Below are 15,425 nucleotides of genomic sequence, written 5' to 3'. Positions count from 1 at the left end.
GAGCTATATCTAAGACTTTGCTCTGCTACCTGGAGGCAGCTATAAACAGAACAACAGCCCAGGTAGCAGGATCTCCAGCGCCCAGGTGGGGGGATCGCGAGAGTCTACCGCCCAGACCGGGGGAGGGGATACTGTAAGATTATGAAAAGCTTTTTGGGGGTGAAGGTGGGGGCCCCACTATAGAATCTGATGGGATTAAACTGCCTTTCTTTTTTTTATATATAACACTATTAAAATAGGTAAAATGAAGACGGAACAGAATGCATTGTACAGATGACGTTTACATTGAACAAAACGTTAGGTTATTATCATAACCCTGGTTCTCTGAAATAGAAATGTAACCATTACCTCATGGGTATTAATCTTCTGATACCATCTAACCTGAATCGATATTCCAAAGCCGCAAGTAGTGCCCATGATGCAGTCGTGCCCACCCCCGAGGGCATAAAAGAGACTGCAGTAACTCAAAACATCCTTTTCCCTCAAGACTGCTGCAAAAGACGCAACAACCTTGAAGGTTAATGGTTACATTTCTATTTCAATGAACCACGGTTATGGTAATAACCTAACATTCCCTTTCAAGTACGAAATGTAACCATTACCTCATGGATAGACATACCAAAGCTGTAGCAAGGAATATTGCAGACCAAGTGAAAAGCTACAAGGCTCAGCCAAGGCCACCTTGTGCATTACCATGAGGAACCTCAGTACAAGTAGCTAGAGCTAAAAAAATTGAGGGAGAACTCACCTCTAATTTTATGCTGTAACAGGCCGTCTGTGGCAGGGCAGCAGGAGAGAGCCCTGCACACTAACAGAGTGGGGCGGGAAAAGCCCTGCTGAGTTTAATCGTATAGAGCTGCAGCTCTCTATCAGACTGGAAAGGAGACAGATGAAAAGCCTCAAGCTCCACCGTCTGGTTCATGTGGAATGCTGAGATGGTTTTTGACAAAAAAGTAGGATTAGTGCGAAGTGTGACTTTGGCCCTGGCTTCTGCAAAAATTAAGCAGGCTTTTGCTACTTTCATCATAGCAAGCAAGAAAGCCGCTTTCATTGATAAATATTTCAGCTCCGCTGAATGCATGGGCTCAAACGGAGATTTCATAAGGGCTTCCAGCACCACATTAAGCCTCCAACGAGGGACAATGTCCTTCATGGGTGGCCGAAGGGCCAAGCACCCTTTAAAAATTGCCCCGCCAGGAAATAAGCTCATCATTTCCCCTCATCAAACAGTAAAAACTGCAGTATAACTCCTGTGGGACAGGTTGTAGGGTCTAATCCCTTAGGCAGGTACCACATTTGAAAAATGCCCCACTTGTACTTATACTGGGAACGTGTGGATTGCGCTCTCGTATTCTGTAGAGTGTCGTTCTGCAGGCTCAATGGGTCGGGATGCCACAACGTCCCCCGTGCCTGACTGAGCAGGTCGCATCGTTTCAGTAGATTCCACGGCTGGCCTCTCAGGAGATGTATCAGTGTTGAAAACCACAGTCTCCTGGGCCAATAATAACACCCTGGCCCGGTCTTACCTGATCTTTTCGAAACAGAACTGGAGCATGGCGAGTGGAGGAATGCCATACAGAAGCTGTCTCGGATACTGGTCTCCCCTGCACCTCCTGTAAAAGATTCTGCAAAGCTAGAAACACCATCTGCAGTTCCAGAATATTTAGGAGACCCTGCCACAAGGGTCTACATATTCCTTGTGCTCTCCTGTCATTCCACACAGCGCCCCAGCCGAGTCTGGACACATCTGTGGTGACAACTTCTGTCTTGGTAACACTGCCCTGCGCTATGCCTAAGCGTAGGTGAGCTGAATGTGTCCACTAAAATAGAGCCTGCAGACAGTGCCGAGACACTGTCAGCAGACCGCCGTGGTTCAATGTCGGTTGAAAAACCCTGCCGTGACAGTCTTTGCAATGGTACTGCAAGCAGAGACCACAGCGTCAATGAAACACTGCAGGAAGAACTGCAAGCAATCAGACCCGAAGTAGATCTGACCCCAGCAACTGCTAGTGAATCTGAAAGGTAACCTTGTTCATTGTACAAAGTACCGGTGGGAACGGAAGCAGGAGCGAGATAGGGATGTTCACCTATATCGCTTTTTGGCTAACCACACATTGAACCCAAGGAAAGCCCATTGCTAGAGCCCTAATAGTCTTCACACTAATTCTGCAATACAGAGACACTGTGGGAAAAGCTGCAAACCGCGTTAATATTTCTGTGAAAAAAAGCAAACAGTACAACAGAGAAAACAATTTGTTTTCACACAAAACAGTAAACAAAGAGTTATCGTTATTTTAATATATTTTTTACAATAAAAAAACACAATTTTTATTTTTCACTTCAACTGAAGCTAGCAGTTTATGACAGCACCAGTAGCCAGCTTAGGCATTTGATCCCGAGGAAGGGGCAGCAGAGCAGTCAGCTTCGCGCAGAGCACAAGAACGCTGAGGGACTAACAAACAACCATGGCTGAGTGCACAGTACATGAAGAACATTTTTACTAAAACAAGTAAAATAATCACAATAAGTGATATGACAGAAGTGAACAATCAGACATAACCCTATATGTACTTATCTGTTCTTAGATCTATCTCTCTCTCAGGTCAGTGAATTTCATACTTGAAAGGGAAACAATGTTGTTTTGATTCTTGCACCCTTGCATGTATAGACGTTATTTTTCGGACACACACTGCTACAGCAAACCACAACTCAACTCCCACTATTTATTTGAACAATGCTGCTTGACTCTCGCATATGTAATGCTAGAGATCTCACTAAGAAGATGCAAAAAATATTTAAATTAGTATATTTTGCGGCTCTTTTCATTAACTTTCTCTTAGTACATACGACAAAATGTATAATTTGTGAACTGTCACAATGAAAATGCAAATTGCGGTATGTTTGTGCTGCATCTGGCCTATCTTAATATATCTACCCCTCAGTCAGAACATTTGTTGCAAATCAAAAGCAATGACATTGGAACTGTAGCACTGTAATTGTATTTTTCTAATTATTATGTATTATCTATTATGTTACCTAGAAAATCCTCTTAATTGTTTTACTTTTTGTCAAGAAAATGTTAATTTGGTGTGGTCTACACTTGAAGTATTGATAACACCCCTTCAACCAAAATAAAAAGTGAGATTGCTAAACTGACTTATGTTTCCTCTACAGTACACTGTATCAGTTAGAATACCATTGACGCTAAATTTTTACCTTGTAAGTTGACCCTGATTTGATATAGTTCTTCTCTAAGACGTTATCTAGTGCTGGATCCAGCTCCTCCCGCACATCCTCGATGAGCATCGGCCGTCCTAGGGACAGACAGTCCTCCAGGTACGTGCGGAAGTACTTGTGATTCAGAGAGGTTGCCTTCAGGGAAAAGGGTGTTACTCTTCTCAAAACCTTTTTCTACTTATTTAGTTTTATTTTATTTTGTATTCCTCTGTGAAATATGGAAGTTTACTGTGGTATACTATGGCAACCCATTTCAGTTTATTTAAAGCATTGTGAAAGCCTGTAAAAGCATGATAAATCACTGGTAAGTTAGGTAAAGCATAACAAGAGTTATGTATAGCCATAGTAAAACATGGTAAATACATGACAAGGCATTGTAAAATCCCAAATTACTGAGCAGATTTACTGTGGTAAATTTTCTTGAGAGCATATCATTAGGTTATTATCATAACCCTGCTTCAATATAATAGAAATGTAACCATGAATGGCTGTTTACCTCCTAAAGACCCAAAAACTGAATATTCTATATCAAAGCTGCTCAGCTAAGCCTGTGATGCAGTCATGGCCCACCACCAAGGGCATAAAATGAAAGCACTCACAGACATCAGTCATTTTTCCTTAAATCCTGCTGCTATCATAGACGCAGCGACCTTGAAGGTTAATGGCTACATTTCTATTTCAGGGAACCAGGGTTATGATAAAAACATTCTCTTTCAAGCAGCCATTACCTAATGGGTGAGTATACCCAAGCTGTCACAAGGGCAATATTGCAGAACCACTGGAATGCTACAAGGCTAAGCTGAGGATGCCTTGTGCATTACCATTACGAACCCCAGTAGCAAGTAGCTAGGGCTAAAGAACAGAGGGAGAAACTCTCCTCTATCCCTGTGTTGTAAGTATCGACTTGGAAGCTGTCCTTAACACTAGTTCCAAAATCAGAGTTTTGAGGATCCACAACCTAAGTCTGTAGAACCTAGTAAGAGCATGGGGAGTAGCCCACGCTGCTGCAATGCAAATTTCCTTGACAGATGCACCCTGGAATAAAGCCTACGAAATTGCCATGCCTGCTGGGCAAAGAGCATGGAGCTGCAGCTCCTTGTCAGACTGGAAAGGCGGTGGAAGGAAGCCTCAGATTCCATTGATTGGTTGACATGGAATGCCGAGATTGTCTACAGGAAAAGCCAAGATTGGTAAGGGGCATAACCTTTGTCCTGTAAAAATTAAGCAGGCTTTCTCTATGGAAAATGCATGCATCTCGCTCACTCACTTTGTGAAGGTGACAGCAAGTGAGGCGCCATCCGCCAGGTTATTTTGTACTGTTTTAAATTCCTTGTGAGAATGCGTGACTGTCAGCTACTGCTTGTTTAACAAGCTGACAGTCACGCAGACTTTGTAAACCCGTGCAGAATGGGATAATATAATAACTGATAGTTAGTTAGTCCCTCGGTCACAAATTATAAAAGACTTGCAGCTTTGGCTGCACGTGAAGGGGTGTTCGGAGAGTGGTGAACAAGGTTGGAGACAAGAGGTAAAATAACTAAGAAATATAACAATTGAGCCAGTCATCCAAATAACTGAGCACTCTGATGCTTTGAGTCTCAATGGGGCCAGGATAGCTTCCATGCACTTTATAAAAGCACAGGGAGCTAGAGAGAGGGACCAAATGGCAAGACCCGGAACTCATATGCTGTTTCCTGAAAGGCAAACAGTAGGTACTTCCTGTGCGTTGCTTTTATGGGGATGTGGAATTAGGAATCTTTGAGGTCCATCGTGGTAAACCAGTCGCCCCGCCAGATTGACTGCAACATCCTTCGGCTCAGAGACAGGTTGACCTGTCTGAGGTCGGGGTTCGTTCTGAGGCCACCATCACGTTTGGGCACTAGGGTGTACCTGGAGTAGAACCCATGAGAGTAGGGGGTCTATCATGCGAATAGTCAATTTTTGCAGTAGAGCTGCTACGTTCTGCGACACCACCATGTCGCGTCTACATGCCGGGAAATAGCAGGAGCTGTAGCTGGGTGACCCCAGGACGACTGGATCCCAAAAAGAAAGTCTGGATTAGGTGGAGTATTAGAGAGGTGGTAGGCTCGTCATCAAAGATGGAATGCCTTGTCTTATCTGCTGTAGGCCAGGGTAATTGCAAGACTGCCATGGCCCTCTTGATCAGTGGTAGAAGCTCTGCTGGTACAAAACTCACAGAAACTGCAGTTCACCAGTGCCTCCTTTGCGTGATCTGGCCCCCAACAGAAAGAGCATCTTTCGTGCTTGTCCTCAACAGGCAGACTGGCCTTGCATGTCTCGCAGGGATAAAACCCAGGCATTATGCAAGTAGCAATGTAGTGTACAGTAACACTGCACAGGTGCTGCCTCGGTCTGCTTAAAGACAGCAATGGGTCTGTTCAAGACCTGACAAGACTGGCTTGGTACTGGACCGCAGATGTAAGCACTAGTTGATAGCGGATCGGTGGTACTGGGTCGCTATGGTACGGCACCGGTGCGGTAACCTCAGTCCCAGTTCTTTAAGCAGGAATGGAGTGGGTTGGTGACCTCGTTACCGGTATGGTGTGGGTCCACCAGTTAGCAGTTACCGCAGGTAGCACTGTACAGGGTTTCCCACCTGTGCAAGCTACTGGCAAAGCCAATCAGTCAGTACTCACACAAGACTGAAGGAAGTCTGCTTGTTAAAATAAACTAACAGCCCTGTTGGAACCATGACGGTACCAGGTAGATTCGTTGGGAACCATGACGGTACCAGGTAGATTCGGAACTATATATATATCGCTATCATATATATATATATAATAATTATATATTATTATATATATAATATATATATATATATATTATAATATACATACTACACACACACACACACACACACACACACACACACACACACACACACACACACACTGCCATACTATTGTGGGGCTGTCATAATAATTGCAAATACAGCAATCTACCCATTAAAAAAAATTAAAGGAATTGTATTTCGGCTGAGCAGCTTTGGTATAGTTCGTCAATTACCCATAAAAAAAAATTAAAGGAATTGTATTTCGGCTGAGCAGCTTTGGTATAGAATATTCAGGTTTTGGGTCTTTAGGAGGTAAACACCCATTATGTAATGGTTACATTTCATACTTGAAAGGGAACCACTCTCACCACTGCTTAAGACTTATGAGGTCCTGCAAGGGTTACACAGCAAACCAGTGGATTAAAAGCTTCAAAACCATTTAGGGCCCCAGCACTCCTTCACCTGCAGCTCGTTGTTTTTCTCTTTTTTCTTGATCCAGTTTTTGCCCTGAGTCTGCGGGTCTATCAGTAGTGGGAAGCGGGTTGCCTTTGTTACAATTATGCCGTTCTGCACAGAGAGATCATCCCCTGGCAGCCCCTGCAGGTTCCATTCACTGATCTAGGGATAGAAGCAAATTAAAAAGGCATCAGATGAAATGACACATTCTAGCAATTTAGTTGCCGATAAGATACTAGAACACACCACCACCTCACACTGCCTCCCTCCCTGTCTCTCATCTTCAACCACCAGACCACACTGCCACCCTCCTAGTGCCTCATCTTTAACCACTACACACTACCTCCCAGTCCTTCAGCTCTAACCACTTGGCAACACTGCCTCACAGTCCCTCAGTTCTAACCACTAGCCCACATTGCTGTTGGACACAAGCTACACATTTAACATCAAATAGTTTCAATTTTTTTTTTATTTAGATGTTTAGGAAGCTTTTTAACACATAGCATATTCATATGTTAATAAAAACAAATAAAGAATATTTTTATTTTGGCAAATGCACATTGTTAGTTCGAGCAAATTAAACAACAGTGGAATCACATTCCTTTATGCAAGGGATCACATGCCATTGTGATCCTTACACCTTAATGTTTGCTAATAAACTGACATGCTGTATAACAAGCCTCCATACTGTATATAATTAGTATGTATTTGCAACTACTTCCAGCAGCAGGTACATAAACAAGACTTTATATATCACAAGTTTTCGCACCGTGGGTGGATCTACCAGCATGGAGATGAGATTAAGGTTGTCAGTGAAGGGGATTTTGCGTGAGCGCATCTCCCCTTCCCAAGTCTCCTTGAGAAGGATGTTGCGGAAGGTCTGATTGAAGGGGCCACAGTAGGACAGGAACCCAGTGGCCAGCAGCACATCACCAACCAGCCTACAAACAGAGGGTAGAGTAACAGCAGCAAACTAATAAACAATAAAAACGTCTATAAATACAACAATGTGCAGAAAAGTATAACGAAAACATAGACAATTAAAAACACTGTTCAAACAACAATCCTTAAAAAAATATAATTTTAAACAGTCCTTAAAGTTTTACAAGTAAGGTCTAATAACTCAATGTACAGTGTCACTATTCCCCGGAATCTTAAAAACATTAGGCTATTATCATAACCCTGTTTCCCTGATATAGAAATGTAACCATTACCTGATGGGATATAATTTCATATAGCCTGAATTACCTGAGCACTTATATCAAAGCTGCTCCTTTGCTCAGTTCCCAGGAAATGTATACAAGTGACGCATAAGGCTCAGCACCATTTTCTTTTCAGACGTGAGCGTTGGAGTGAACGTAGCAACCTTAAAGGGAAATGGTTACATTTCTATTTCAGGGAACCAGGTTTATGATAATAACCGTTTCCTTTCAAATCAAAGAATGTAACCATTACTGATGGGATACAATACCCAAGTCGTCGCAAGTGAAGGACTTGCAGATCCGGCAGATATACTAAAATAGAAGATAACTGCCGTTAGCATTCTGGCCGAGGACTGATGAGGACACCCATCAGTGTATATGCTGCAAGGTTACATGGAGTAACCTGAGCATTTAGCAGCAGAAGTTCAAGAGGTGTGTGGCTAACTACCCCAGAACTTAAAGTGGAACAATAATTAAAGAGTATGTTAAAGAGCAGAATGAGTGGCAGTGTTGCAGCGCTGGAGATGTCTGCGACAGATGCACCATGGAATAACGCCCAGAGGTTGCAAGGCCTCTCGTGGAGTGACTAGTGACCTTTTCTGGTGGGGGCAGGTTGTCTACATCGTATGCAATCCTGACCGTGTCAGCAAACCACATTGACAGCCGCTATTTAACCAGGGCCATCAGGAAGTATGCTCAATTTTAACATGGCGGAAGCAGTGGCAATGGTGGAAAAGCGCAGAGCAGTAGTCCTGGGCCATCTGTGGGCAGTGGGTCTATGCCGAGAAGGTGACTGCTCTCCACTAGGGAATAACAGCGGGGACAATATGGGTGGATTCCTGGGTCACAAAGAGATTTATCTCTGCGCACCCGAACCTTTCACATATAAAGTTCACAACCTCTGGGCGAAGTCGCTATTATGAACTGTGGTCCTCTGACAGAAAGATTAATTCTTGGGTTTGGGAGTGTCTCGAAAAAAAACAGGCGGCTAACGTAGTATACTATCTGTGTACGGATACAGAATCTAGCACAGAGAGACATATTATGCGCGTGCTGGGTTTCTGAAAGACAAACAGAAAATAATTAGAAACTTGCTACTATTTATATATATATTACATATATATATATATATATATATATATATACATATACAGCTCTGGAAAAAATTAAGAGACCACTGCAAAATTATTAGTTTCTCTGGTTTTTCTATTTATAGGTATGTGTTTGGGTAAAATGAACATCTTTGTTTTATTCTATAAACTACTCACAACATTTCTCCCAAATTCCAAATAAAAATATTGTCATTTAGAGCATTTATTTGCAGAAAATGACAACTGGTCAAAAATAACCAAAAAGATGCAGCGTTATCAGACCTCGAATAATGCAAAGAAAATAAGTTCATATTCATTTTTAAACAACACAATACTAATGTTTTAACTTAGGAAGAGTTCAGAAATCAATATTTGGTGGAATAACCCTGATTTTCAAGCACAGCTTTCATGCGTCTTGGCATGCTCTCCACCAGTCTCTCACATTGATGTTGGGTGACTTTATGCGACTCCTGGCGCAAAAATTCAAGCAGCTCGGCTTTGTTTGATGGCTAGTGACCATTTTTCTCCCTTTTGATCACATTCCAGAGGTTTTCAATGGGGTTCAGGTCTGGAGACTGGGCTGGCCATGACAGGGTCTTGATCTGGTGGTCCTCCATCCACACCTTGATTGACCTGGCCGTGTGGCATGGAGCATTGTCCTGCTGGAAAAAAAACAATCCTCAGAGTTGGGGAACATTGTCAGAGCAGAAGGAAGCAAGTTTTCTTCCAGGACAACCTTGTACTTGGCTTGATTCATGCGTCCTTCACAAAGACAAATCTGTCTGATTCCAGCCTTGCTGAAGCACCCCCAGATGAGTCCAATTTTCAGCTTTGCCCAACACCCGGTCGTCTAATGGTTAGACAGAGACCTGGAGAGGCCTACAAGCCACAGTGTCTCGCACCTACTGTGAAATGTGGTGGAGGATCGGTGATGATCTGGGGGTGCTTCAGCAAGGCTGGAATCAGACAGATTTGTCTTTGTGAAGGACGCATGAATCAAGCCAAGTACAAGGTTGTCCTGGAAGAAAACTTGCTTCCTTCTGCTCTGACAATGTTCCCCAACTCTGAGGATTGGTTTTTCCAGCAGGACAATGCTCCATGCCACACGGCCAGGTCAATCAAGGTGTGGATGGAGGACCACCAGATCAAGACCCTGTCATGGTCAGCCCACAGAGGGCACAAAGCCGAGGAGGGGACTTAATTAGAACCTAAAGCTAAGAAGAATTATCGCTTAAAAAAAAAAGTTATTTCAAAATATAAAGAAAAAGGGAATTAAATCAACTTACCTCTATAGTTATGATTTAAAGTCAGAGCTCACTCCTTCCTCAGGCAAAGGCTGAACAAAAATACATCACTAGTATTTATCTCCTGGGGAAGGAGACGACGCTGACACATACGGGGCTCACAAAGGAGCAGCTTTAATATAAGTGCTCAGGTAATTCGGGCTATAAAAGATTATATCCCATCAGGTAATGGCTACATTTCATACTTGAAAGGGAATCACATGACCTCAATATGGAAGCCAAATTAGGAGTTAAATATAATAAGATCACCAACACATTTAACATGCCGGGTTTATAGTTCTGCAAATATGAGGCCCCTACCTCAATATGTTTCTTAGCTATGAGACTGTGGCATGTCATGTTGTTATGCGGGATGACTGAATGTGAATTTCTACAATTTGAAAGAGTACTAACAGTAACCCTCTAAAGCACCCTGTTAGCCTGTTCTCACTTGCCTGTTAATCTGTGATTTAAATTCTTTGCTTTGCTGGGTCCATCGTACTTTCTCTCCACTTAGACCATCTATTAGTTTTGATGCAGCTTGCATTTTTCTTCTACATACTTCTGCATCATTCAGCAAGTCCTGCATAATACAATAAAACTGTATTTTAAATATCCCTTTGATAAATTGAATGCCCATTACCTTAAAATAGTCTAATTCAGAGGTATAACTCTGCTCCCACATTCTAATGTTATCAGAAACTCCACTCTGCTCAATAGTTAGGATAACATATAACATGCAAAAGAAACTTGTTAATTATTTAATTAAAAAAAGGTCTTGGCAGGTTCAAAGTTACACACAGTGTTTTTGAGTAAAGCTGGTTATGGCCAGTCTTAACAGAGTAATTTTATTATGTATTGTAACAAAATACTCCAAATCATGAGTTATACAACAAGTTATACAACTCTCCAAATCATTTAGTTTATATTAAAAACATACAAACTATGTTGTGGCGGATTTTCCAGAAGGATATATTTCATTTAGAAAATGTATAAACTTCCTACCTTCCAAAATTGGCCAAAAACTAAACTTGATAGTACAATAATTGATTGTATTCAGCTTTATTAAAAAAAAAAAAAAAAAAACCCTTTGCTGCCTCAACAATTAAAAATACAAGTAATCCATCGCATTGCCGACTGCGGTGTGACCAGAATAAGGGCAGATATGTAAAAAGTCGGATGAATGAATCCTGTTTTAAATACCAGTATACACACCTGTAACAATTACTATATTCACACAATATTCAGTTTTTATTTGGGAGCTCTTCTAAATCCCTTGTTTAGAAAGCTACAGGGTATTAATGGTTTTGACAGAGTAGCCGTCTGTTGTGTGGGTGTGTGCATTCGCTGCTGAGTGACAGGCAGGAGATCGATACGGAGGTTGAAGCTGATACACTTCACAAGTGAACAGTATTTATTTACATATCAACACACTGAACAGTTCATGTGACACTACCAGCAATGGTAGCACACACAGCACATACAACACAGTGTACAAAACTTGAGTTGGATCTACAATATCTGAACTAATCTACTCTGTTCAATAATAAACTAACGTTGCTGAAGAGGATGATCATGGTGGATAAACAGTTAGGGCGGATATGTGACGGGCGGATACACAACAGATTACTATAATGTATTTTACAAACACACAGCAATTCAACTTCACACAAACAATACAAGATACTTTGGAAAATGAGATCGCACAAAAAAGTAGTTTTGATTGTAAAAGTGGAATATTGTTTTAATTTAAATGTCTATAATTCTAAATACATTTTCTTTTCCATCCTTTCTGTTTGTATACTGCATTTACTTTTGAGTAGGGATAACAATCCCACAAGCACAAAGTAAAATCTAACCACTAGACCACACCCAACCTTGTCTCCCACTTTCCTGAGAATCCTAAACCCCTGTGACTACTCACCAACTTCTCCTTCATGGCGGCATCAAACTTGGCTTGTACTCTGTCCAGCTCGGACTGTTTCTCATCCAGCTGTGCCTGAGCACTGGAGAGTTCGGCATTTGCTACAATCAGACGTCCTTCCTGAATTACCAGGTTAGCCTACATGGACACACAGGGTACAATGAGAGTTTCACACATGTGTAGCACCCACAAGATTAAAAACTAAAGTACTTACCTGTGAAATGTCTGTATAATGCACTGTAACAGGGAGAGATCTGTGCTGACTCTGCTGGCGTGTTCACGGGCTGCAGGAAGAGGGTGGCAGTCGTCCAACAACCACCTGAGACTCATGGCAGTGACACGGGGAGGTGGGAAAGTGGGTGTGTGGACTTTCCCCCTCTCTGAATGGCTGAGAGACGTGTCTTGGGAGATTGTTAGCCCTATAAATTAACGCTCTGTTGTTTCCTCAGCTCTGTCCTGTTAAACGCGCCGAGAGTGCGGAAGCGCTGGTCAACGACCGAGAATCAGTGGGAGAGAAAGAAACGGAGGTTCAGAGCGAGACATTGAGGGCGGGGAACCCTTGGGCAGACCCCTGATTAGTATATCAGAGCAGGCTAGTGAGCCGGCAGTGTAGGATGGTGATCCGGGTCGCATGGGCAGCGGCGACCGGGATATCGCTGCAAAGTGCAGCACCTTTTCTTTGCAGTTTTTGTTACTGTTTTATTTTCCCTCTTTCTTTGTGCCTTCTGTTTTGAATTATTGTTTTGAAGCACCTGCAAGGGCGCCGGTATTGTGTACCATCGCTTGGTATGCCCGTGGTTCTGTTTACCATCGTTGGTAAATCAGACCACGGACCCACAGCGCCATCTGCGGGATTAAAGAAAAAACAGCACCCTGAAATAAAACTGGGCACCTGTGCGGTGTTGCCAAATTCACTTGTCTGTCTCCTGTGCCAGTGAATTACCCACCACCCTTCCACATGCATATTTTTTGGTTTATGCTATAATCTTGTAGTCTGAGAGGTGTCCTGCTCGTTGCACTGTCTGAGAGACAGATATAGACTGGCATTGGTACTTTCTCTTCAGAACTTCACTGATCGCTGAAGGTTTAGTAGACTTAAGTAATACCTTTATGTTGCTTCAAGAATATAAAACTTGTGTTATTGTCTAATTATTCCTTAAGAAGCTCATAAAAATAAATGCTAAGTAGTGCATAACCACATGGATATTTCTGAGGACTACAGGGCCACATGTTTAATATGAGTGAAAAAATCTGTGTTATTGCATAAATGTTATTGCATAGTTATTAAAACAGAATGCCAATTCGATATTTCTGAAGTATATCTTAACCAAAACAACATATCCTTCCTGTAATTGTGTGAATTTTATTTAATGGCAGAAATAAATCAGAACTTCCCTGAGCACTGAAGTGAAAGCAGCATTGCCGTCTTTCTTATTTTGTATCCAGATAATAAATCTGCTGCGGGACTCGACAGCCTACATGACGACCCGTAACACGTGCACTTGTTTTAAATAAAACAAATATATACATTTCTTTAAATACATTTCTTCAAGTAAAGTAAATAGTGTTTTCATATTCAAAATTATAATTTGCTATTACTACTGATGGAGGTCGTACTCTGGATACAAATCAAGCACAGCAAGTATTCATGTACAAATCAAGTAGCCAGTGCATGTAAACGTTGTAATTGTTCTTTCTGGGTTTACTTCATGCTACAGTACTCTCACCATAGGATTGATTTCCTCCACACAACTTATCTCTGGAAAACTTCACTTATCAAAATGTACACTAGTGTAACCAATTTGTTCCTCTGTGCTATTTCAATGTTTTTGTAAAAAGCCCTTACCTTAAGCGGGAGGACCTCTTTGTTAATCCCAAAGAATGTGGCCATGGCTTGAGTCCAGGAGAGCAGGCCTGCCACATTCCCGCAGACCTTTTTGGCATTCTCCAGGGTGTAGTCCTCCACCTGGAAGTAAGGCTGCAGTAGCTCTACTGTCTCCTCATTGATAGAGTCCTTTGGGAATTGCTGAAGATTCTGCAGGAAACCGCTAGCACTCAACAACTGTAACACAACATATAAAGTTCTAACCATAACTTGAAAAACACTTAGCTAGAGATTAGAATATAAATTAAGCTTGTTTTGAGGAAACAATTTTTTAACTGCTTCTTTGCTTCAGGCTCATGTATTACCCAATTGATTTTTATTATTAAAGTTTCTATATTGAGGAATCGAAAAAATAATGTCAACGGTATCTCACTTATACTAGACCAGAGTGGACAGTTGGAGACTTTATAAAACTGTATAACCTTCTGTGCCTCTCCCCAGGATGGCTTGTGGCAGGGTCTCTCAGGGTCCATAGTGATGGTTTCCAGCTTCCTTTGGAACAGTAAAAGGCAGCAGTCCATTATTCTCATAATCAGATGTGGTGGTTTGGCCAGTTTACGCACTGTTGAAATATCTGCTGGTTTAATGGTCTGGAAGACAATTAATTTTAAGTAAATTTATAGTGAAACCTTTATGGTAAATTGTGCATGTTTACAAACAGATACTCGTTGGAAGGCCTACTATATATTGAAATGACTCACATTTAAAGCAGCCTCTGCCTCCTCCAAGGCAGGCTTAGCAGCTTCCAGTTTCACCTCTGCGTAAGCCTTCTCTTTTCCAATACCATCTACAATTTTTTGAGCTTTATCTTTCACCTGTTGGACCTCATTTTTCACTATAGATGCAGCCTCTGCACTTAGTGTTACCTCAGCTAGCACCTGCAAGGGAATCACATAAAAACACATTGGACTATAAAAAAAAAAAAAAAAAAAAAAAAAAGCTCAAAGGAGATTTGGTATGTTTACAAACTGACAATTTGACCAACCTTTTCAGCCTTTATAGAAGCCACAGCAAGTTCTTTCTCCTTCACAGCCAGGTCCTTAGAAAGTTGAACTACAGACTCGCTGGCCTCCATCAGCTTGGACAGACCTGTTGGCGTGAGAATTTACAGTAAACACAAGTTGTTTCTTCCTGGTTTTGTAGCATTAATAGACTGGGTATTGGGTTTAAGAGAGTGGCAGATAAATTCATGCATATTATCAATATTATCTTTATTGTACTGAAAACATACTGATCATTGTATTATTGTTAACAATTGTGTTTCTGCCAGTCACAACCTACATATCCCAGATTTGACCATAAAGGATTTGACCCCCAGGATCAATTAATTATGTAACTCAGTTTCCTCTTTATGAAAGTTTACCACCGTAAATGAAAAAAAAAAAAGCTGAAGGCTGGGTAAGATAGAAAATAGCAACCACTGCCTTCATGGAATTTACCACGTTTTTCCCCAGCGAGACCCTTTTTATTTCCCCTGCCTGTCATATTAAAATAACTATATATTTTATTTACTATTTTTTATAAAAAATAAAAGCAGTGAGGTTTGACACAGC

The 15,425-nt window shown here is 41.6% G+C and overlaps 1 protein-coding gene across 1 annotated transcript in view; it reads right to left on the bottom strand.

The window, feature by feature from the left end:
* The window catches only part of LOC121317692 (dynein heavy chain 8, axonemal-like), a 151,382-nt gene that overhangs the window by 15,521 nt on the left and 120,436 nt on the right, over nucleotides 1-15,425 (bottom strand). The window contains exons 66-74 of the mRNA XM_041253848.1: nucleotides 14,858-14,961; nucleotides 14,574-14,750; nucleotides 14,295-14,462; nucleotides 13,834-14,049; nucleotides 11,988-12,125; nucleotides 10,519-10,646; nucleotides 7,257-7,428; nucleotides 6,494-6,649; nucleotides 3,217-3,372 (exon numbers count right to left, since the gene is read on the bottom strand). Coding sequence (XP_041109782.1) covers nucleotides 3,217-3,372; nucleotides 6,494-6,649; nucleotides 7,257-7,428; nucleotides 10,519-10,646; nucleotides 11,988-12,125; nucleotides 13,834-14,049; nucleotides 14,295-14,462; nucleotides 14,574-14,750; nucleotides 14,858-14,961 — 1,415 coding nt within the window. The remainder of the gene's footprint in view (nucleotides 1-3,216; nucleotides 3,373-6,493; nucleotides 6,650-7,256; nucleotides 7,429-10,518; nucleotides 10,647-11,987; nucleotides 12,126-13,833; nucleotides 14,050-14,294; nucleotides 14,463-14,573; nucleotides 14,751-14,857; nucleotides 14,962-15,425) is intronic.

The sequence above is a fragment of the Polyodon spathula genome, chromosome 6 (genome assembly GCF_017654505.1).
Source record: "Polyodon spathula isolate WHYD16114869_AA chromosome 6, ASM1765450v1, whole genome shotgun sequence".
In the NCBI taxonomy this organism is placed as follows: Eukaryota; Metazoa; Chordata; class Actinopteri; order Acipenseriformes; family Polyodontidae; genus Polyodon; species Polyodon spathula.
Note: the sequence above shows the minus strand (reverse complement) of the source record. Positions and strands in the feature narration are given on the sequence as shown.